The 22,369-nt window shown below is 46.5% G+C and overlaps 1 protein-coding gene across 2 annotated transcripts; it reads right to left on the bottom strand.

Annotated features, from left to right (window-relative positions):
• Positions 1-2,620: 2,620 nt before the first annotated feature.
• Positions 2,621-16,666, bottom strand: SLC25A38 (solute carrier family 25 member 38). 2 transcript variants are annotated; one of them, XM_003256886.4, is made up of 7 exons: positions 16,165-16,666; positions 10,332-10,453; positions 9,444-9,528; positions 8,331-8,510; positions 7,944-8,112; positions 5,384-5,550; positions 2,621-3,532 (listed from the first exon to the last, which is right to left on the bottom strand). In XM_003256886.4, the coding sequence occupies exons 1-7, from the start codon at positions 16,231-16,233 to the stop codon at positions 3,410-3,412; spliced, it is 915 nt and encodes a 304-aa protein (XP_003256934.1). In that variant the 5' UTR covers positions 16,234-16,666; the 3' UTR covers positions 2,621-3,409. The 2 variants fall into 2 exon arrangements, with proteins under 2 accessions (XP_003256934.1, XP_030667947.1); XM_030812087.1 differs by lacking the exon at positions 5,384-5,550 and having other exon boundaries at positions 3,444-3,532; positions 16,165-16,596.
• Between the last annotated feature and the right edge of the window lie 5,703 nt (positions 16,667-22,369).

Consider the following 22,369-nt stretch of genomic DNA (forward strand, 5'->3'; position numbering starts at 1 on the left):
TCTAGCCTGGGCGACAGAGCAAGACTCCGTCTCAAAAAAAAAAAGTGGGCAATGTTTCCAAAGCCAGCTAACGCTCACTAGCCAATTCCTTTCCAAGCTTTAATACTGAGACTGTGAGAGGAAAAAACAGGCTACTTGCCACAGGACTTGAGATTCACAAAGACAAATTTTCTACCTCATGTTTAGAGAAAACTAGATGATTTCTCCTGATTTTATCATATTTATTTGCTCCCCTAAAAAACAAATGAAGAAAATGTGAGGGGAATCTGGTGGCGGAAATTCATCTGCCAACGTAAGGCCAGGAAATTCGCATTGGGAAGAAGCCCGTCTCTCTCAGCCTTATCTCTGCCCCTCCTCCCTAAGAGGCCTCACTGGCATTAGGTTCCCTGCACTCAGGATGAGGGTCAAAGGAGGCTGAGGAGGCAAGGGACATGGAACACCTGCTCTAGAGTCTAAGTTCTTAGGAAGCAGCCACTCCATTCAGCTGTCCCTCCCTCCTCTCCTTTCCCATCCTGACCTCTCCCCTGCTTCCTACAGCACGAGGCCTCACGACACACAGGTCACAGCATTGGAGGCTTGGGTGCCACTATAAGCTTAGGACCCTGCTTCATCCTCTCCCACACCCCTACCCAAATTACTATTTTAAATATGGTGTTTTAACCTAAAACCTAAAGTATAAACTGATTTTAAGTTATACATCAACTTAATCTGTGTTATGGGTTGAATTGTGTCCCCCCAAAAGATAGATTGGCGTTCTAACCCCTAATCCCTGCGAATGTGACCCTATTTGGAATAGGGTCTAACAGATGTAATCAAATTAAAATGAGGTCATACTGGATTAGGATGAGCCCTAAGCCAATACCTGGTGTCCTTAAGAGAGAAATTTGGACATAGAGAGAAACAGATACATAAGGGAAAAGCCATGTGAAGACAGGCAGCGATTAGAGTGATGTATTTACAAGCCAAGGAATGCCAGCCACCACTAGAAGGTGCAACAGACAAAGCATGACTGCCCTAGAGCCTTTTGAGGTGCAATGTTGCTGACACATTGATTTCAGACTTCTGGCCTCCAGACTGAGAGTTATAAACCATTCAGACTGTGGTAATTTGTTGTGGCTGTCCTATGAAGCTAATACCACATTTCAGAAACATTTATTCATTAACCCTCACCACCACCTGAGGAGGCAGGAAACATTACTAACCCTATTTCCGGCTGGGGGCGCTGGCTCACACCCGTAATCCCAGCACTCTGGGAGGCTGAGGCAGGTGGATCACTTGAGGTCAGGAGTTCAAGACCAACCTGGCCAGCATGGTGAAACACTGTCTCTACTAAAAGTACAAAAAATTAGCCCAGCGTGGTGGCGCGTGCCTGTAGTCCCAGCTACTTGGAAGGCTGAGGTGGGAGAATTGCTTGAACCCAGGAGTGGAGGTTGCAGTCAGCTGAAATTGCATGATTGCACTCCAGCCTGGACAACAGGGCGACACTTTGTTCTCCGCCCCCTAAAAAACGCCCAAAACAAACTAACCCCATTTCCTAGGCATAATTTCAGTGCCATGCCTACGTAGCGGAGAGCGAGCAGCTTTCAACCTGGGCTGCCTGGATTAGAGCCCATGTTCTTAACCACAAGACTAAATATCCCAACTTCTGCTTCTTGTATAAAGTAATGGCTGTTTCCTGATTTTTTTTTTTCCTGATACAGTCTCATTCTGTCATCCAGACTGGAGGGCAGTGGCGTGATCTGCAACCTGCATCTCCTGGGTTCAAGTGATTCTCCTGTCTCAGCCTCCTGAGTAGCTAGAATTACAGGCGTGCCCCACGATACCTGGCTAATTTTTGTATTTTTAGTAGAGATGGGGTTTCGCTGTTTTGGCCAGGCTGATCTTGAACTCCTGGCCTCAAGTAATCCACCTGCCTCAGCCTCCCAAAATGCTGGAATTACAGGCAGGAGCCACCGCGCCTGGCCATCTTTCCTGAATTTTAAAGAAAAGATTTGAGTGCACAACAAGAATAGCTATAAAAAGAGATAACAAGTGTTGACAAGGATGTGGAGAAATTGGAACTCTCATATACTGTGGCTGAGAATGGAAAATGGTATAGTCACTTTGTTTTTTGAGACAGGGTCTGTCACCCAGGCTGGAGTGCAGTGGCATGATTTCAGCTCAGTGCAACCTCTGCCTCCTGGGTTCAAGTGATTCTCGTGCCTCAGCCTCCCAAGTAGCTGGGATTACAGGCACATGCCACCATGCCCAGCTAATTTTTGTATTTTTAGTAGAGACAGGGTTTCACCATGTTGGCCAGGCTGCTCTTGAACTCCTGACCTCATGTGATCCACCCGCTTCGGTCTCCCAAAGTGCTGGGGTTACAGGCTTGAGCCACCGCACCCGGCCTACAGACTGCATTTATATGAAGTATCCAGAAAAGGCAAATTTATGAAGACAGAAAGCCTATCAGTGGCGGCCTGGGGCTGAGAAAGGGGATTAATTACAAAAGGCATGAGAGATCTGTTTGGGGAATAAAAATGTTCTTAAACTGATTTATAGTGATGGTTGCATCATTCAGTAAAGCTGCTTTTTTGAAAAGAAATTAGGTTTTAGGGACCTACATAGGTCAATAACCAGCCACCCTAGAACTATTTTATTTTAGAAAAGGGTTCGGTCCATTTTTATAAGGCACAGGTAAAGAAAATAGAAGCGTGACAACACCTTTTAGGTTTTCCAAACAGCTTTCAATGATAAAGTTCAATAAATAAAGCAATTTAACTGCAGGGAAAAAAAATGCCAGAATTTAGAGGTAAAACAGTATAGGGGCCAAGACCAAAAAATTTTATTTGGAACATTTAGAGGCTAGAAAGCCACTGTCCTGTTCTCCAGAGCCTCTGAGAAGTTGACTGGGAACCAATTAAAGAAGGGCATTTGTTCCTCCTCATCCTACCATCACCTTAGTCAGTCTGTGACCTGGTGATAGTGACTCCTCTCCTTACATCCAGTCTTCCCTGGTTGGAGCTCCTCAGGCCCGGCAGGCAGCTTACAGCTTCTCTGGCTTTGCGATTCCTTGCCCAAGAACATACCCAAGGAGACCCTGTGGTGTAGGCGTGGGGCTGAAGTGCAGCCACCTGACAGAGATCTCCTGGGAAAATGCCTTTCCAAGTAGACTCTCAGAGTATGCAAAGCTCTCTCCTAACACCCCAGTGTGCTCTATGTATTGGTGACTCCTCTTTTGGAGATTCTGAAGGCTCAAATCAGGTCCATATATTTTCTCCTTAAAGGGATTACCGAAGGCAAAGGCAACACAATTTCTGCCTGGTTTTCCAGGTAGGACTTCATCTTACTGCAGAATAGTAAGCAGCAGCAGCCCTTGGCACAAACCAAGCAGGGCAATAGATTTCACCCTTTCCCAGTCCTCTCTTGGTCAGGACTTCAGGCCCATCTTGGCCATCATCTCTTCATACACCGTCCATGCCATTGCTGCCATTAGAGTTCTGCGGAGGGCTCGGGGGATGCCACCTTGGAAGAAGCCACGTAGTCCATAGTCCTGTGGTGAAAATAAATGTCAGAACTCTGAAGCAAAGTAGCAATACAATTAATTATCCACTTGGTACCACAGTGAGGGTCTCTGTTACCCCATGTTTAAGACTTAGTTTCTAAATTTTATGCCCAAAGTAAGAATAATGGGTCCAAGGAGACAACCAAAGAACTGACAAGTTTTTTTTTTTTTTTTTTTTTTTTTTTGAGACGGAGTCTGGCTCTGTTACCCAGGCTGTAGTGCAGTGGTGCGATCTCGGCTCACTGCAACCTCGGCCTCCTGGGTTCAAGCGATTCTCCTGCCTCGGCCTTCCGAGTAGCTGGGACTACAGGCGCCCGCCACCACACCTGGCTAATTTTCGTATTTTTAGTTGAGATGGGGTTTTCACCATATTGGCCAGGCTGGTCTCAAACTCCTGACCTTGTGATCTGCCCACCTCAACCTCCCAAAGTGCTGAGATTACAGGCATGAACTACCGTGCCTGGCCAAAAGCCTTTTTTTATTTTTTATTTTTTTGTAGTTGCTGGGCTTACCTTTTTAGGCCTGCTCTATCTAGGGGAATTTCTTAGCTGAAACTCTTTATGCAGGGTTGCTGTGTACCTGTGCAGTTTGTATACCGTACAGAAGCACTAAGCCCCAAGTAGCAGATGAAATCCAGGCAGAAACCTGCTTGCCAAGCCCTGGATCCTGGATCCAGGCTGAAGGAAAAGGTGCCTTCTTGTCATTTGTCTATCAGGAGGGAGTATCTTTTTGTAATTCACTGTATGCTCTTGGTGGCCCTGTCTTCATATGAATTAAAGACAAAATGCCCCTTCCTCCTCCCTCATAATCTGGGTTGATTTGCAATTTCACATAAAGAAAATATTATTTTAAAACTTTATGATTTTAGATATAGAGATAAGAACACAAATTCACATTTACCTTTAGCAAGAATATCTGCTTTGTGATAACAATACATGTTCTAAAAGAGCCAACCCAGTGGCTTACGGATAGTATACATCTATTGTAATTTTTTTTTTTTTTTTTTAATTTAAATAGAGTCTCCTTACGTTGCCCATGCTGGTCTTCAACTCCTGGGCTCGAGGGATCCTCCTGCTTCAGCCTCCCAAAATGTTGGGATTACCAGCATGAGCCACCGCACCCAGCCTCTACTATACTTTTTATCTTCAATAATACCATTTGTCCATTTATATTAGAGCAAGCTTGTTCAACCCACAGCCCGCAGGCTGCATGTGGCCCAGGACAGCTTTGAATGCAGCCCAAAACAAATTTGTAAGCTTTCTTAAAACATTATGAAATTTTTTTGGTGACATTTTTTTCTTTAGCTCATCAGCTATCATTAGTGTTAGTGTATTTTATGTGTGGCCCAAGACAATTCTTCTTCCAATGTGGCCCAGGGAAGCCAAAAGACTAGACACCTGTGTATTAGAGCAAACTGCTAGAATAAAACAATGTGTTTGTGTGGGTTTTTTTTCCCTCTGACTAAATAGTACTTTACCCTAGGTCCTCAATTAGAGTACTAATTTCACCCCGATTTCCTGATTCAGTAAGTCTGGGGTAGAGTTCAGCAATCTGCAATGGTCAACAAATATCACAGGTGTTCCTAATGTAAGTGTCTCCGCCCCTCAAAGAAATATCAGTTTTGTGGTTCTCAACCTTAAAACATGTTAAAATCACTGGGGAACATTAAAAAAAAATTCTGACTAGACATTCTGATATAGTTGGCCTAGATTTTAACCTGGGCCTGGGGATTTTTAAAAGCTCTCTAGGCAATTTTAATGTGAGTGAAGGGTAAGAACTACTGCTCTAGAAAGAGATCCTTAAACACCACAAGAACCAGTACTTATTTTGTAGTCTTACTTTGAAAATAAGTGTCACTGCTTGGCCAATCCATTGAAACTTCAGTGGGTAAAGCTGCATATGAGTTTTGATAACATCCGCAGGTTGAGTTAGCAGTGAGGCCAGAATACCAGCAAATATCCCACAGCTGAAATTTGTAACAGGAATAAGGGTTGCATCCACCTGGTCTGAAATAGAACAAAGGTAACATGTGGTTATAGATCTTACATTAATCAGATAAAGGTCAGTGCAAGTTGCCCACTAATTCTTCCCCAAACCAAGAAAGGTCTGGATTCAAATGAGGCTACGAATCCAAAACTCAAAGGTGCAACTAGTAAATTTATGTAGATGGAATGACAGAGTTAGAAAAGCACCTTTTTCAAACCACCATCACAATAACTGACTCAGGCAAGAATCACTGATTTTAAAACGTGGGAAAAAGAAATAGGATGTTCATACAGATTCAAAGTTATCTTCCCACAAAGATACTTAGACATTACAATGGGAAAAATAGGTGAGTTTTCAGGGGAAGATACCTGTCAGTATCTTATCCAAGTGATAAAGTGTTACTATCACTCATAATGGGTCAAATTGATGTCATGACCCTCCCAATATAAAGCAGTGAGGATACAACATCACTTATGTGGTCCTCTTGCTAAAAATCTAATCATGAAGAAACTGCAGATAAACCCACAATGAGGTATACAACTGACCTATACTCTTGAAAATAAAACATAGGACTACTACCAAGTACATTATTGGGACAATTAGAGAAATCAGAATAAGGACTGTAGGTTAAAGAATTGGGCCACGTGCCTGTAATCCCAACACTTTGGGAGGCCAAGGCGGGAGGATCACTTGAGCCCGGGAGTTCAAGACCAGCCTGGGCAACATGGTGCAAACCTGTCTCTACTAAAAATACAAAATTAGCCAGGCACGGTGGCATGCACCTGTAATCCCAGCTACTCCAGAGGCTAAGGCACAAAAATCACTTGAACCAGGGAGGAGGAGATTGCAGTGAACCGAGATCACATTGCTGCACTCCAGCCTGAGTGACAGGGCAAGACTCTGTCTCAAAAAAAAAAAGAAAAAATTATCTAGGTTAAACTTCCCGAATTTCATAAGATGCTTGTATGACAGGATGTCCTTATTCATAGGAAATAGACACTGAGGTACTTAAAGTTAAAAGAGCATCATGTTTCCAACTTACCCTCAAAGGGCAGGAAAAAAATATGTACATTGTACTATTCTTGTGGCTTTTTTGCAAGTTTATTTCCAAATACCAGATCGATTTTTTTTTTTTTTTTTTTTTGAGATGGAGTCTCGCTTTGTCACCCAGGCTGGAGTGCTGGAGTGCAGTGGCGTGATCTCAGCTCACCACAACCTCCATGTCCCAGGCTCAAGCGATTCTCGTGCCTCAGCCTCCCAAGCAGCTGGGATTACAGGCATGTGCCACCCATGCCAAGCTAATTTTTGTATTTTTAGTAGAGACCGGGTTTCACCACGTTGGCCAGGCTGGTCTCGAACTCCTGGCCTCAAGAGATCTGCCCACCTCGGCATCCCAAAGTGCTGAGATTACAGGTGTGAGCCATCGCGCCAGGCCTCAGAAATTTTTACACTTGATCTTAGCCAAAAGGCCGAGAAGTGATGGGCCTCAGAAATTTTTAAAGATGGATTGAGAAGTTAAAAATTGCCCATCTATGCTTCCTTATCGCCTTAATTTTCTATCACAAAATAAGGCTGTGACCTACAGGGTTACACCTTCTGGTGCCTGGGTAGAAGCAGCAAATCTCCCAAGGCACTCCAGCTGTAGCTGGTCACCATAGTCATGATGGCCAGCATGCTAGCATTCCTAATTAAAGGACCTTGGTTGCAATTCGTTGCTCAAATTATCCATAGACACTTTATTACACGCAGGTTCATTCTATGGATGTGTTTCTAGCCATACCTTGTTCTGCTTGGGTCGATGTTTACTGCCTACCAATTTTGTCCATTTCTAGCCCAACCTGAGCTAACTGGTGGGGTGGGGTGGGCCTCCCCCACTGACTGAAGTTTGATACCATTTCCACCTAAATGGAGAGCTCAAAACCATGTTAACTGGGAACACAGCAAGGGAGATGAAAATATTATTTTTCTTCAAACTCCTAACTTACTACCGTTTCCCTGACTTTAACAAGAATCATATCAAGTGCGTTCTTGAAAAATACAGACTCCTAGGTTGTACTCCAAGGTTTCTCATCTAAGAGGCCTTGGATGGGACTCAGCAATCTTAAGATCAAATTTGGGAAGCATTGTTGCAAAAACTCTGCAAAGCATGCTTTATTTGCCTCCCACCCACCCTATCCTCACTCCCCAAATTATAGTGGTGTAAATACTGTTTGCCTCAATAGGATGTAAACTCCAAAGGGCAGGGATCAAGTTTGTCATATCCACCTTTGCATCCCAGTTCCTGACACAATCATGATATGGCTCAGTTCCTAACACTCTGCTAAGAGAAACACATAGTCCCATATCCCAGAGAAAACGGTGAGGATCTGATATCTCAAGGATAGCTCTTCCCCACATCTTCCTTTATCCCTACCATGAGGCACTATGTTTTTGGTCTGGTTGTAAAACATCAGGTAGATTCCTGAAAAGGGCGCATCTCGAAGGAGAGTTGCTGTCAGGCCACTGAAGAGGCCCCGGTGCCCCTCACTGCGATAGATGCTCCTCAGGGCAGCGTAGATACTCTCATAGCCATATTTCCCACTCTGCAAAGAGAGCACAGAACGAGTGACTCACATGGAGGCGCTGCATTTCAGCACTGAACAAGCAGACTGCAGGTTATGGGGCTCTAGTTCACATATGGCTTGGCTGACCACATTAGACTATGTTAGATTACAAATCAGGAGTTGACATCAGTGGTCACTCCCCAGGAGCCCAGTGGCTAAGCTGAACTATCCTGAGGCCCTAAAGCAGTTGAACTCACCTCATAGCGCGTCTTGATTACAGTGATAGGTGACATACAGACCCCTGCAACAGAGCGAGAGCCCACCCCCAGCATGATTGACTCCAGGGCGGTTGGGGGATGGCCTCGCAAGAAATACTGCTTCAAAGAGTAGAGAGTGCCAAAGTAGATTCCAACGCCAGGGACACATCTCACAATGGACTGCAGAGAAGGTCAGGGAGAAAAGAAAATCAAAGACCAAACACTTTAAGTATTGTCTTAGCTGGGTTTTCCCAAAAGACCCCAAGATGATTCGCATGCAAGTACTTTGTTTAAGGTGTGGAAGGAACACCAACAGGGAAGTGGGGGAGGTGAGATAGGAGAGAAGGCAGTCAATAAAGGATGTTATAAAACCAGTTTCAGCTGTGGGCAACTTACTCCCACTGGGGAACTCTGGGAATCAGTGTAGAACACACCTCAGAGTTATCCCTCCAACTGAGTGGGGAAGGACATGGGATTTTAAACACCAGCTCTCATCTTTCAGTGGTTGAGGACTCTGTGGGTTTGGAAATACACACTGCTGTGGGTTAGGAAATCAACATCACTTCTGTGGTCTCCTTGCTAAAAATGTAGAACTAAATCTAATCACAAAGAAACTGCAAATAAACCCACAGTGAGTTATATAACTGGCCTATACTCTTGAAAACAAAACACAAAATTACTCTGAAGTACATTACTGGGATAACAGAGAAATCAGTGTATGGAATTCTGATTTGGGTTTGGGCTGGGCACTAATTCCTTGGCGTGAGTCCCTAAGGCCAGAAAAAGCCTTTGAGCAAAGAAATGCTGGTGTGGAGGTACCAACCCACTTTTACTGAAGTGATACAGGCAAGGGCATTCTGACAGGTGGGACATTAGGTACCTCTGCTGTAGAGACTATGCTGCACTAATAAATCACATCTAAGCATAATGTGCAGATGCAACATATCCTTGAGCCTTCAAACAGAAGTTAGTGGTAGCATGAGAGATAAGACCACATAGGTACTCCCACCACTTCTGACTCTCACATATCCTTAAGAGCTGGTAAGGTGGATGAGAAATGGCTGGTTATCAAGGAGTGGATGCTAGGGAACCTAGACCCAGATGGTAGCTTACAGGGGACATCCCTTTCCAAAGGCCCAAAAGACTCTCCGTGCGAACCACCTTCAAGAGTACAGCCAACATCCCAACACGTCTAGACCTGAAATCAGACAAAATGGAGACAAGAAGGAAAAAATCACTTAGATCACTTCCTCATAAAACAATTCCCCACTCAAAGACTTCCTTTATAGACTCATTTTTAGGACACTTAATCTCTACAATGCACCTTGGAGATACTCTATGTGTTCATAGGTTGGCACACACAAAACAGACAATACAGGCTGGGTGCAGTGGCTCATGCCTGTAATCTCAGCACTTTGGAAGGCTGAGGTGGGCAGATCACTCGAGGCCAGATGTTTGAGACCAGCCTGGCCAACATGGTGAAACCCCATCTCTACCAAAAATACAAAAATTAGCAGGGTATGGTGGCGAGCACCTGCAATCCCAGCTACTTGGGAGGCTGAGGCAGGAGAATCCCTTGAACCTGGGAGGCAGAGGTTGCAGTGAGCCAAGATCACACCACTGCACTCCAACTTGGGCAACAGAGCGAGACTCTGCCTCAAAAAACAAATAAAACAAAAACAAAAACAGATAATACTGATGTTATTTCCAGAAAATCCCCTGGTACTCCCATGCCAGGCAATACAGTTAAACATCACAAGCTAACACAATCAAGTGTAAATGTCACTGAGGCAGATTCCAGGAAGCTGCTCAGGAACGGACCCGATGTAATTAAAAAGAAATGTCAAATATAAAAACAATTCAGAGAACATATGAAAGTTGGGCATGACCTGTGTTTCTCTCTGAACATCCAACAGAATGGAAGTTGACTTAAAACAGTAAAGATGTTCCTGTGTCTGAGAAGTTGCTGAAATCAGTTCCCCAATAAAATGCAGGGCCTACCCATGATCTGAGGGCTGGAGGGTTTGCAGGCGTGTTTTAAGGAGATCCAGAGGTTGGAAAAGGAGGGTAGAGCAGGTCCCACTGATGGAGCCACACAGGAAAGCCTTGATCACCGGATGTAACTGCAGGATAAGACAATATTGTTTCAGTAGCTCTGCCTGTGTGAGCCTCACCTTTCTCTACAACTGACCAGCGAATTCCTTTATAATGGTCTCTTAGACACTTACCTGGTGGTGCCTCATGTTTTCTTCATACCTTGGAGAAGGGAAAAGTATAGCCAGAAATTAAAAATACTGGAATGTTATTGAGGACATTGGATGCTGCAAGAGGTATCTCTGGTCTTCGTATTGCCGATAGACATATTGCTCAGTGGGAGCAAAACTATTTCCATGCCACTGACCACTCTTCCCTATTTGTTCTGACTCAAAGTTATTGGTCATCTCCCTATCTTTGCAAAAGCAAAGTCAATTGAATGTAGTGCCTTCACTTTGAACTGATGATGTGCAGGCTCCCTTCGCTCTAAGACCTATAGGTATTTATAGGACCAAGCCAAAGCAAATGAAACCTTAAGCTCAACCACTGTGTAAAATGTAAGTGCCACTTCCTGTAGAACCTAGTATTTCCTTCATTTAAAACTTTCCCCTTCCCATCTCACTGGGCCCTAAGCAGATCACACAGTCCTACAGACCAGTAGCCTCTCCTGGCTTTGCTGCTTCTCCTTCAACCCATGCATCATCATACACACTAGCTAATCTACAGACACCACCCGGAAGGGTGGAACTCCTTCAAAGACTAAATATACCTCCCTTAGTTCCAGGAGCTGCGTGTTCCAGTAGCCACAGTTTCCAGCACTGGTGCTACCATTACAGGACAGCATCCTCTCTCCAGACCCCTAGAACCCAGTAGTATCACAAATGACTGTGAAAAGGTACTTAAAATCCAACCAGTGACCTTCTTCCCCTTCCTTCCCTTTCCCTAAAATAAATAAATAAATAAATAAATAAATAGCTATCTTCTCCAAAAATGCTTGGCAAATTCATCTCCAAAGACCTCTTCCCTTATTAAGTGGCATTTGCACTATTATTTTTTAAATAAATGACACATTGTGGCCCCAAAACATTAAGATGAATATATATGAAGTTTCCATTACACATCACATAACTACTTACCTGGAACTGAAATATTTGTAATCTGCGAGAAGAGAGTGTATCTCAAATTCCACCAAAGGAGCCAGTTATAACTGGAATTCCTCATAAGACTGTTGGAGGCAGGGGGTGGGGGGAACTAAGTCAGGTCATTAAAAACTGGAGTTTACAACCACGATCCAATAACTTCTGAAGTACCAAAGGGTGGTCTGATGAGACAACAGGTAAAACCAAGTAAGGTGTGCATATTTCAGCAAGTCTGTATCTACATCAACTCCCTCTCCCCAAGAGGTGTCCTGCTCTTCTGCCAACCAATATTCTCATGAGTTCTATGTTTCTAGTCTCTCCCCAAGACTTTGTGGCATTAATGAGCCCCCCTTCTTCACAAACTGGGTCTCTGGCTCCCACTGGCATCTCCTCTTCTGCCAGGCAACAGGCTCCAAAGCATCCATCTTTCCAGCCTGACACTACACCATCTCCACTTGCTTTGTGCCAGTCCCTCCGCAGCCCCCCCCGGTTTGCCATCCAGCTAAATCTCCTCCACTAACACAGCCTCTGAGGGCTCACCAAGCACCTGCTGCACCCCAGGACCCCGTTCCTGTCCCTGTCCTTATCTTACTTGGCCTCTCTGGTACATGCCATATGGCTGAGTGCCTCTCCTCACAGTTTCTGGTTTCTCTCTCCTTCTCTTCCTTGGCCTGCCCTTCACATAGGACTGCTCCTCTTATCTCCTTTCAGAGAAACCTCACCCATATCCAGGCATCACACACATGCTGGTAATGCCCACATCTCCAGCACAGGCCGGCCTCTCCCCGGACTCTGCTAATGTCTCCTTGTCTTCCCTCAAATGGCCCACAGGCACCTCAAATTCAACATGTCCAAAATGGAAACTTGGTCAACAGTTCTCCACGCACTTGCCTCTTCTCCAATCCACGCTGGGATACTCCAGGAATCCAGGTTGGAAACCTCAGAGACACATAAAACTCACCATGCCTGCTGCTACATGACCAAGTCCCACTGAACAAGCCCTCGATCTTCCCAGTTTGGCCTCCACTGATCCATCCTAATGACCTCTGCAGCAGTCTCCAGCCTCAACTATGCCAACCCACCCTCCACTCTGCTCCCAGAGTAGCACTGGACAAGGCATCTATAGATACCACCTCAAAATCTCATAGCATCCTATGAGCTAGGTATTTTAAACCCATTAACTGGAGCTCACAGAGGTTACAAATGTGTCCTATGTCACAGGGGTTGAAGCCACTGGCCAGGACTTAAAGTTCATACTCTTTTCACCATACCACCCAGTCTAAAGTGAAAATCCAGGATACTTAGGCCACTCAGTGCATTCCACTATTCACTACCACTCCCTCCTTGAAATGCTCTCTTCCTTTGGCTTCGGAGATTAATACTGTCCTGGGTTTCCTCCCACTTCTCTGGCCTCTCCCTTAAATGAACCATACTCCCATGGCTCTTCATCCACTTCCAGGGGTTCCATTTCCACCCTCCCCTCCACACTCTCAGCCTCTCGCTGGAGCTCAGTCTCACACAGCCACTTACTCAGATGGCCACCTCAGATGACGTTTCCAAACCTGAACTTATCTTTCTCCCACACCTCCAACCAGCTCCTCCTCCAAGGTGCCCTGTCCCAGTGAATGTCATGCCATTTCTCGAGCCACCCAGCCAGAAACCTGAGCACCATCCTTGGACTTGGCCTCTCCACACTTGTTCACTCTACCTCCAAAACAGCTCCCAAATCCACCAATCCATTCTAGCTGAGAACCTTGTTATCTCTTGCCTTTGTGATGGACACCACTTTTTTACCCATTTGTCATCTATATGATCCCTCTAATCCACTCTTTACCCTGCAGCCAGAGTCATCTTCTGTTTTATTATTTATTTATTTATTTAGAGACAAGGTCTTGCTCTGATGCCTAGGCTGGAGTGTAGTGGCACAATCATGGCTCACTACCAACCATGACCTCTCAGGCTCAGGTGATCCTTCCACCTCAGCCTCATGAGTAGCTGGGACTACAGGTGTGTGTCACCATGCCCAGCTAATTTTTTGTAGAGATGGGGTTTCGCTATGTTGCACAGGCTGGTCTCAAACTGCTGGACTCAAGCAATCTGCCCATCTCTGCCTCCCAAAGCGTTAGCATTACAGGCGTGAGCCACCATGCCCCGCCTGAGTCATCTTTTAAAACTGCAAATTTGATCACGCTGCTTTCAGGAATAAAACCCTTCAGTGAAAGATAATGTTTTGTGAAATTTGAAGTTACTAGCTTAAAAACAAGACCAAAAAAAAAAAAAAAATGGAATAAAAATACAAGTAATGACAAATGTATTAGGAGCTACAGAGTATCCCACAAATTTGTCATTAATACTCATTGAATTGTAATTTTAAAAAACCCAACCAAACCAATACCCTTTAATTGGTTCACATTCCTCTCAGGATAAAGTCCAAACTGCTGGTTGCAAGGCCTTTCATGTATCACAGGGCTCCTGCTTACCGTTTTGGCCTATGTTCTCATCCTCCCACTAACACATTCTGCAGCCATACTGGAGGACTCCACCTTACTTTCGCCTCTGAAAACTCTGACATGTTGTTGTGCCCTAGCACCTGTCTTGCTCCCTAACTCCCCCACGTCCAAGTTCAGTGCCTCTCCTTCTGGCTTCTGCAGCAGCACCTGTCCCCATCTCCCTTATGACTGCGTGTCAAAGACAGAATGGTCACAACTCCTGCCTGTCTTGTTCATGGTGATATCTCAAGAACTGACCTCGGAGCCTGGTGCACAGTAGGTGTTCAGCAGTGACAACGGAATGAATCTTACCACCTAACAGGAAACCTTATGCTCTCCCTTTGAGCACAATCCCACAGGATAGGGCTCGGTGGGCCCTGCATGACTCATCCCAGGATGGGTTAATCTCCCCATCCTCTCTCCAGGCCCCTTGCTCCAGCAAGGCTATAGGAATGACCTGCAGTTAGTTTCTGGGCAGTTATCTTAGGCGCTGCTTCCCCAGTGCTCACACAGGTGCTGTGTGGAATTTGTTTTAAAACAAATTTGCTGCTGTCCTTCACCTTCCCACCCTTGATTGCAGGAAATATCTTCTTAACGTCTTTTATTTCACAGCACAGTGATTAGACATGTTATTGGCTGAAGTTATTGAGCCAGTAACTTTTTTAGCTTTGTACTTTTCCAAGTCCATTAGCACAGGGCAGATGTTATTTATACTAGCAGTATAGATCAACTTCTAATAAGCAAAAACAAGACAACAACAACAAAAACCATCCCAACAGGTAATACTGAATGGTCTTAAGATTTTTGTCAATGGTGAATGGCACACATCCTTTGCGAGTGAACTTAATTTTTAAAAAGTAGCTCAAGGCCAAGCGCGGTGGCTCACACTTGTAATCCTTGCACTTTGGGAGGCCGAGGCAGGCGGATCACTTGAGGTCAGGAGTTCAAGACCAGCCTGGCCAACATGGTGAAACCCCCCTCTACTAAAAATACAAACTAGCCGGGCATGGTGGTGCACGCCTGTAATCCCAGCAACTTGGGAGCTTGAACCCGGGAGTCAGAGGTTGCAGCTGAGCCGAGATCGCGCCACTGCACTCCAGCGTGGGCGACAGGGCGAGATTCCATCTCAAAAAAAAAAAAAAAAAAAAAAAAAAAAAAGAAAAGAAAGCTCAAAAATATTCAAGGTAAATAAAAAAGTAGTTTCTTTTTAAGGGGAGAAAGAAGAGGGCATAAACAATAATACGCACACAAAGGAAATAAGTAGCACATAAGAGTGCAAACTGGATCCACAAGCAATTCCTACTGCCCTGAAAAATGTATCCTAACTCCAATTCACATCTGGAGGCGAGGGCTGGAGAGCCCTGAAAAAGGTAAGCAGGTTTTCAAAGACGCCAACGTAAAGTCGCCACCGCCGCCGTCTCCGCCTTTAAGGATTAAAAAAAAAAAAAGCCGCCCCTACCTCAAGCGCAAGACCTCACAGGGAGAGCTGCGGCTGCTGCCGTGGCCTCAGGCTTTTAGCGTCAAAGGACCGGCTGCACCCCGACTCCACCCACCAGGCAACCACTCCGCCAGCCCCGCCTCCGCCCCCACCAATAGCGGCCCGGCGGCCCGGCCACGACGACCAATCGAACGCCGGAGGACGCGTGGCGTCGCCGGGGGAACACGCGCCGTCCCAACGGGCCGGAAAGGTGCCGCCACGCCTGGCCCGCAGGTATTAGCACAGCCGCCCGCGGGCGTACAGCGCTACCGGGCCAGCTCGCTGCGGCATCAACGGCTTCTTAGCCTCAGCGCTATTACCAGGCCTTGTGACCGTCCCAAATCTGCCCGCGTGCCCTCCCACCTGTGCCACTCCTGGCAGCATACTCGCACCTTGTGGGGGCCGCGCCGGCACACTCCCCGGCACGCGCCCAGTCCAGGCCCCGGCAATTCCTCCCTCTACCGGGACATCGGCCCTACTGCGCCTGCCCCCAGGGCTGGCCTGCAGCTCCTGGCCTCTCCTCACTCCCCGCCCCCTTCTCAATTCCCTTAGTCAAACTCCTCTCCCGCCGCATCCTAAACCCTGAGCGCACCTTGGGATGCGGAAAGGGTCGCCGAGCCTTAACAACGCCCCGAATTCTCCGGCCTGAGCCCGCGGTTCGGACCCCTGCCCTTCCTTCCCCGCAGTGCCCTCACCATAAGCGTTTCCACTGTGTCTCCGACATCTTGGGGTTGCAGCAGCGACGGACGTGAGTTCTGAATCATTGGAGATGAGGCCCGCGAGTGCTCTGGGCCCAGGGTGCCGTCGACGGGCGCTTGGGCCCAGCCCTGGAGGCCTTGAGGAAGGCTAGGGGATGGCGCTAGCCAGGCGACGCGCCTTAAGCCGCGGGCTCTCTGACGTCTGCGCCTGTAAGCACGCAGCCGCTGGGATTCGGATCCTGCTAGTCCAGGGGCTGCGGGCGCGGAACAATCCCGCCACAGGAATTACGCGCCGCTCTTCACCCGCGCCGCAGACTCCGCGGCTCTGCTCTCCCGCCCATCCTGCCCTGCTGCAGGCTTCAGCACCGGAGGAGATGAGATTCTGTGTATCCGGAGGTGGAGAAAGCGCCGGAGGAACTCTGTAGAAGGGGAGATTTCGCTTCCGGGCGGGACGCTCGTCACGTGAGGGTGTTCTGAGTGCCACCTGGTGAAAGCGCCCAGAACTGCAGGATCCGCGCTTCCCTGCACCCAGAACTTAATGGGGCGTCTGCGGGGAACTTTGCTTTTGCGTGGAACGTCTAAACGTATTTACAATCCAGACCTGGTCTGCCCAGTAAGGCAGCCGCTAGCCAACGGGGGCTATTGATTTATTAATTGATACATTAATTTTAATTATATTAAAAAGCAGTGTGGAATGCTTTCTCCTTAAACAGGTTTTTTTTTGTTTTTTTTTCAGGACCGTATTTCCTCTTAAATGCTGAAAGTTTAGGATTTGATACGTACTGTGTGAATAAACCACACGCTGGATATCTAAGACTGGTGAGGTTAAAATCTCAATAATTTTTATATGTTGAAATGATATTTTGGATATATTGGGTTAGGTGAATTATTAAAATTAATTTCAGGCCGGGGGCAGTGGCCCAGGCCTGTAATCTCAGCACTTTGTGAGGCCTAGTCCGGAGAATTGCTTGAGGGAGCCAAGGAGTTGGAGACCAGCATGGACAACAAAGCAAGACCCCGTCTTTAAAACAAATAATAATAACTTCATGTGTTTCTTTTTAAATGTGGCTAGTAAAACATTTAAACTTTTAACATGTGGCTCCCATTACATTTCTGTAGGACAGCGCTGGTCTAGTTGGTTAAAATTCTGGTTTATTGCTCACCTGGAACCTGTCAATGGCTTTTTTGGTCTCCCACCTTCCCCTTATGCCTGTCTGGCTGATCCATGGGAAAGCATTACTGCTGGGATCCTGACACTGCTGTTGAAAATGCAAGCATACACTTTCAGTGGCCCTGGTAATCTGCAGAATAAAGTCCAAGCTTTTCATAGCAACCTTTGCTACTTTCCACATTCATCACCCAAGAACTAGATCAGAAAGGAAACTGACTTAGGGAGCAAGATAATATTTTTTGAGGCTTCATTCCTGTGCTTCTGAGGTACATAGAACAGGCAAGAAAGTGGTCCCAGAGGAGATTATTCCCAGAAAGGATTAAGGAAAGTATAAACATTAAAAAAAAAAAAAAATTACAGGCCGGGCGCGGTGGCTCACGCCTGTAATTCCAGCTACTCGGGAGGCTGAAGCAGGAGAATGGCCTGAACCCGGGAAGTGGAGCTTGCAGTGGGCCGAGATCGCGCCACTGCGCTACAGCCTGGGCGACAGAGCGAGACTCCATCTCAAAAAACAAAACAAAATTACAAACCTGCCTGGTGATTGAATACTTTGCTACCCTTTGTTCTAAGCTGCAAGGCTCATTTTCTTTGTGCAGTATTGATGTTGATAACTATGTCCTGAAACTTCTTTTTAAAGAAAGACCTAATTCCACCCTGACACGCGCCCCTGCTGCACTGATTCCATAAGACAAGAATTCCTACTTTTGAGAAATCATGGGTTGGCATATTTTAGAGACTGCTCTTGGCCACTCTGGGTGTGGGAACACAGGTGGGATCTAGAGAGAAAGCCGGCCCTCCACTCCCTCACCCTTCCAGGTATGCCTGCTTGGCTAGGGGCTCAGAAGAAATGGGCTGGCTTTCAAGGGTGGCAGCTGGCAGATTTCCCTCCTCTGCGTCTGCTCCTGCCATGCTTACTCGTAACTCTAAAGCCCACAGGCCCTTCTTTTCCCACATCTCCTCCCCTGGATGTTTGTGGGGATGCAGAGATATATAATGATCATGGGAAAAGAGCATCACCCATTGGCAGATGAGTGGGGGGTTTGGAGCAGTACTTAATGGCAAGGTTGGAGGAGTGAATTTTTTTAGAAAACATTGTGACTTTAATTCATAACAAGGTCATTAGCATAAGGCAAGCCTTAATGGATTTATCTGCAGTTAAGGGAAGGTGATTCGGCTCTTATGACCTAACTTCCCCCAATTACACACTGGTCCCTCAAAGATCCAAAGTGGCCCTTGTTTTCTGGATTGTATGATCAGGTTACATGATGCTTTCCCATCCCAAGAATTGTAGATACCCTCTACCCAGGAAGAAATACACATGTATCAGTTTGGATACATGACCTCCTCTTAAAACTTTATTCACAGCAAGTCTTGACATCTGGAGGAGTTTCCACCATCCGAGAAGGAAAAGGTGAAGATCCACATGGGAAGCTGGAGGTGAATGTGAGAGACAGAGGCTGCTCAGATAGGGGCTTTGGTTTCCTGTCTGCCTATCAGAGCAGGAGGAGGTGGGCCTTGCAGCACCTTGCATCTGTGTCACTTCATTTGTAAGAAGATGGCTGGAATGGTGAAGCGCACACAGGTAAATCACTGCCCCCACCCCCATGTTTCCAGCAGACCAGCTCAGCAAGATCTTTCTACCTGCCTGGAGTCAGAGCTGCTTCTGGAAATATCTAAATTTTCTCTTCTACTGATGCCAAAACAATGAGGCCAGTCTTTGCCTTTTGGAAACCAATAGGGGATTGAGAGGGGAGATACCATGCATTCTCTCTGCCACAACCTCCCTTACCGCCCGTCTTCATCAGTCTCTCTCCATTAGACTGGCCTCTCAGTCTAATGGGCATCTTATGATGGTCTTCATCCTATAACTAATGGAGGCTCCTCTCCATCTGAACACCTTCTCCCATCCTAAACACACATAACCTGAAAGAGAAGCCTTAAGAGTCTCCAAGGGCACTGGCTTCACCAGTGGGGGAAGCCACTCTCTGCCTGATCACAGGGATGGGTGAATACTGCAGAAAAAAGGGAATTCTAATGGCTTTACCCAGAAGCTTCCACAAAGAGGATGGTCCTGTCACTGCTTTGGGCTTCACAAGAAGGAAACACCTTTCTTCCTTCTGTGCCAGTGACTGTTGCCTGTAACCTCACCCCTGAGCCAAGGGTGACCGGGCTACGAGAGAACAATGAGTTAGAGCGGCTTACAAGCTGGTATCTGAGGGAGGGGCAGATGGCTCCGTGGGGTGGACTGTGTTCCTGCAGGAGTGGGATCTTCACATTCTACTCCAAAGACCAAGTTGTTAGGGGAAGTGGAAGGGAGAGGAGCCATGGTGCGTGCCCAGGTGGTGTGGTGTTTTGTGTTTTGTCATATGGAAGCCACAGGTCACTCCGTCAACATTTTGACAAAGCAGTTCCCCATCTTCTGGAAAAATTCGAACTCATCTTGTTTTCCTGCTTTCTTCACAATGAGGAAACGGGCAACATTTTGGCTAAAAGTTTATAAACATAAGCACATATTTTCTGGTCACAAATCTTCTAGGTCCTGATTGATCTGGATTTCCCACAGGGGTGAGCAGGACCCACTTGTGGTTTGCTTATAGCTCTATCCATACGTGGAAGGTTTTATTTATTTATTTATTTATTTTGAGACGGAGTTTCACTCTCGTTGTCCAGCCTGGAGTGCAATGCTGCGATCCCGGCTCACCACAACCTCCGCCTCCCAGGTTCATGCAATTCTCCTGCCTCAGCCTCCTGAGTAGCTGGGAGTATAGGCATGCGCCACCATGCCTGGCTAATTTTGCATTTAGCGAAATTAGCAAAATGTTGGTCAGGCTGGTCTCAAACTCCCGACCTCAGGTGATCCGCCCACTTCGGCCTCCCAAAGTGCTGGGATTACACGCATGAGCCACTGCGCCCGGCCAGGTTTTCTTTATCTTTGACAGAATGACTTTATTTATAAGCAAGCATCTTGTGTAACAGTCAGTTTTATGTGTCAACTTGGCTAGGCTACAATACCCAGTTTTCAATTAAACACTAATCCAGGTGTTGCTGTGAAGGTATTTTGTGGATGTGGTTAACCTCTATAATCAGTTGACTTTAAGTAAAGGAGATTATCTTTCATAATCTGGATGAAAGAAAATCAGGACACATATTTCCCTGACAGATACACCTTGTTTCCCCTCCTTAAAGGGTAGAGGCTATCTCCTGCTCTTTTCTGTGTGTCCCTGAGAGACCACTGAGGCAGAGTAATGCTGTAAAAAGAAAGTGGACTTTGGAATCAGGCATTGATTCTGTATTTGATCCTGGCTTTGTCACCTGCTAGCTGTGTATTCACCTCAACTTTCTTGTTTGTTCATTTTGAGATAAGTCTTGTGCTGTTGCCCAGGCTGGAGTGCAATGGTGTAATCTCAGCTCACTGCAACCGCCGCCTCCCGGGCTCAAGCGATTCTCCTGCCTCAGCCTCCTCAGTAGCTGGGATTACAGGCGCACGCCACCACGCCCAGCTAATTTTTGTATTTTTAGTAGAGACAGGGTTTCACCATGTTGGCCAGGCTGGTCTCAAACTCCTGACCTCAGTGATCACCTGCCTCAGCCTCCCAAATTGCTGGGATTACAGATGTGAGCCACTGCGCCTGGCCAGTTTATGGGCCTTAATTAGAGGTCAAGAGTGAAGCCTCCCATATATAAAATTAAATACTTAGGGTAGATTCAGTGGCTCCAGCTTGTAATCCCAGCATTTTGGGAGGACGAGGCACGAGGATCTCTTGAGCCCAAGAGTTCAAGACCAGCCTGGGCAACATAACAAGACCTTGTCTCTACAAAAATAAAAACAGTAGCCAGGTGTGGTGGAATGAGCCTGTGTCCCAGCTACTCGGAAGGTGCAGACAGGACAGTCTCTTGATCCCAGGAGTTCAAGACTGCAGCAAACTATGACTGCACCACTGCACTCCAGCCTGGGTGACAGAGCAAGACCCTGTGTCTATTTTTTTTTATTCCAAATACTTACCAAACATCTGCATTTTTACCAAAAATCTCAAAGCAAGATTTCTAATGACAGATTAGGTATGTAAATTAGAACTCTTCCCGCTGGCCCCTTTGTCTCTTAACACGTGGGACTCCATCGTCTGCTATTCTTTCCCATCCATTCTCTTTCACCCAGTCAGAAGCTCAGCTCAAACTGGCCACTAGAGGGAACATGTGTCCTGTCCCCAACAGGTTGTGGGTCCTGGCCTCAGGTTGTAAATTACCTGATAGTCCCACTGGCATTGTCACTGAGCTACTGGCCTTGGGTGTACCAGGGTGAAGGCACTGGCCCTTAGTCCCAGACGCTGCCCCTTTCCAATTCCTCACGTATGCTTCATCTGTCTGGTCTATACAGGAGACCAGCTGTGGTGGGAAGTATAAGGAGATGCCAGGAGTGGCTTTGGATAGAGGTGGAGAGAACACTGAACTAAAAGGAGTTTCTGATGCTAGTCCAATATCTGACAAAAACTCAGTATCACCTCTCTAGGCCTCAGCTTTCTCATGTGTAAGATGAGGGCCTTGAACTAAGTGGCTCCAAGTTCCTTTTCTGGGCTAATATCATATGAATCGGGGATCGTGATCTCCAGACTCCCTTGGTCCTGACTTTCAGGCTAATGCAAGCCACAGAGGAGATATAGGAGATAGGCTGGGGCACAGATTGCATTGAGGAAAATGCATATGCGTAAACAAAGTTTTGCCAACAGTTCTGTATTATTTAGAGCGCCCCTGCAAGCCCAGTTAAACACTACTGATGTAGGGTGTTTCAACATACCAGGGACAGCTTTAGCAATCTTAGCAAGGTCTGCTTCTTTAAGGAATTGCACAGAGCACCAACAACCTGGAAGTCTTGTCCATGACCCATCTAGTCTTCTCCATGAACTCATTATATAGCCTCACCATGACAGGGCTCCAGCTGGCATTGGGGAGGGAGTAATCCTTTGTATCAGACTGGAGGTGGCTACTGCTTGAGACCTGAAAAGTCCAAAAGGGGTGGTGGACTGTCCCCAGTAC

Source organism: Nomascus leucogenys, chromosome 4, assembly GCF_006542625.1.
Source record: "Nomascus leucogenys isolate Asia chromosome 4, Asia_NLE_v1, whole genome shotgun sequence".
Taxonomy (NCBI): Eukaryota; Metazoa; Chordata; class Mammalia; order Primates; family Hylobatidae; genus Nomascus; species Nomascus leucogenys.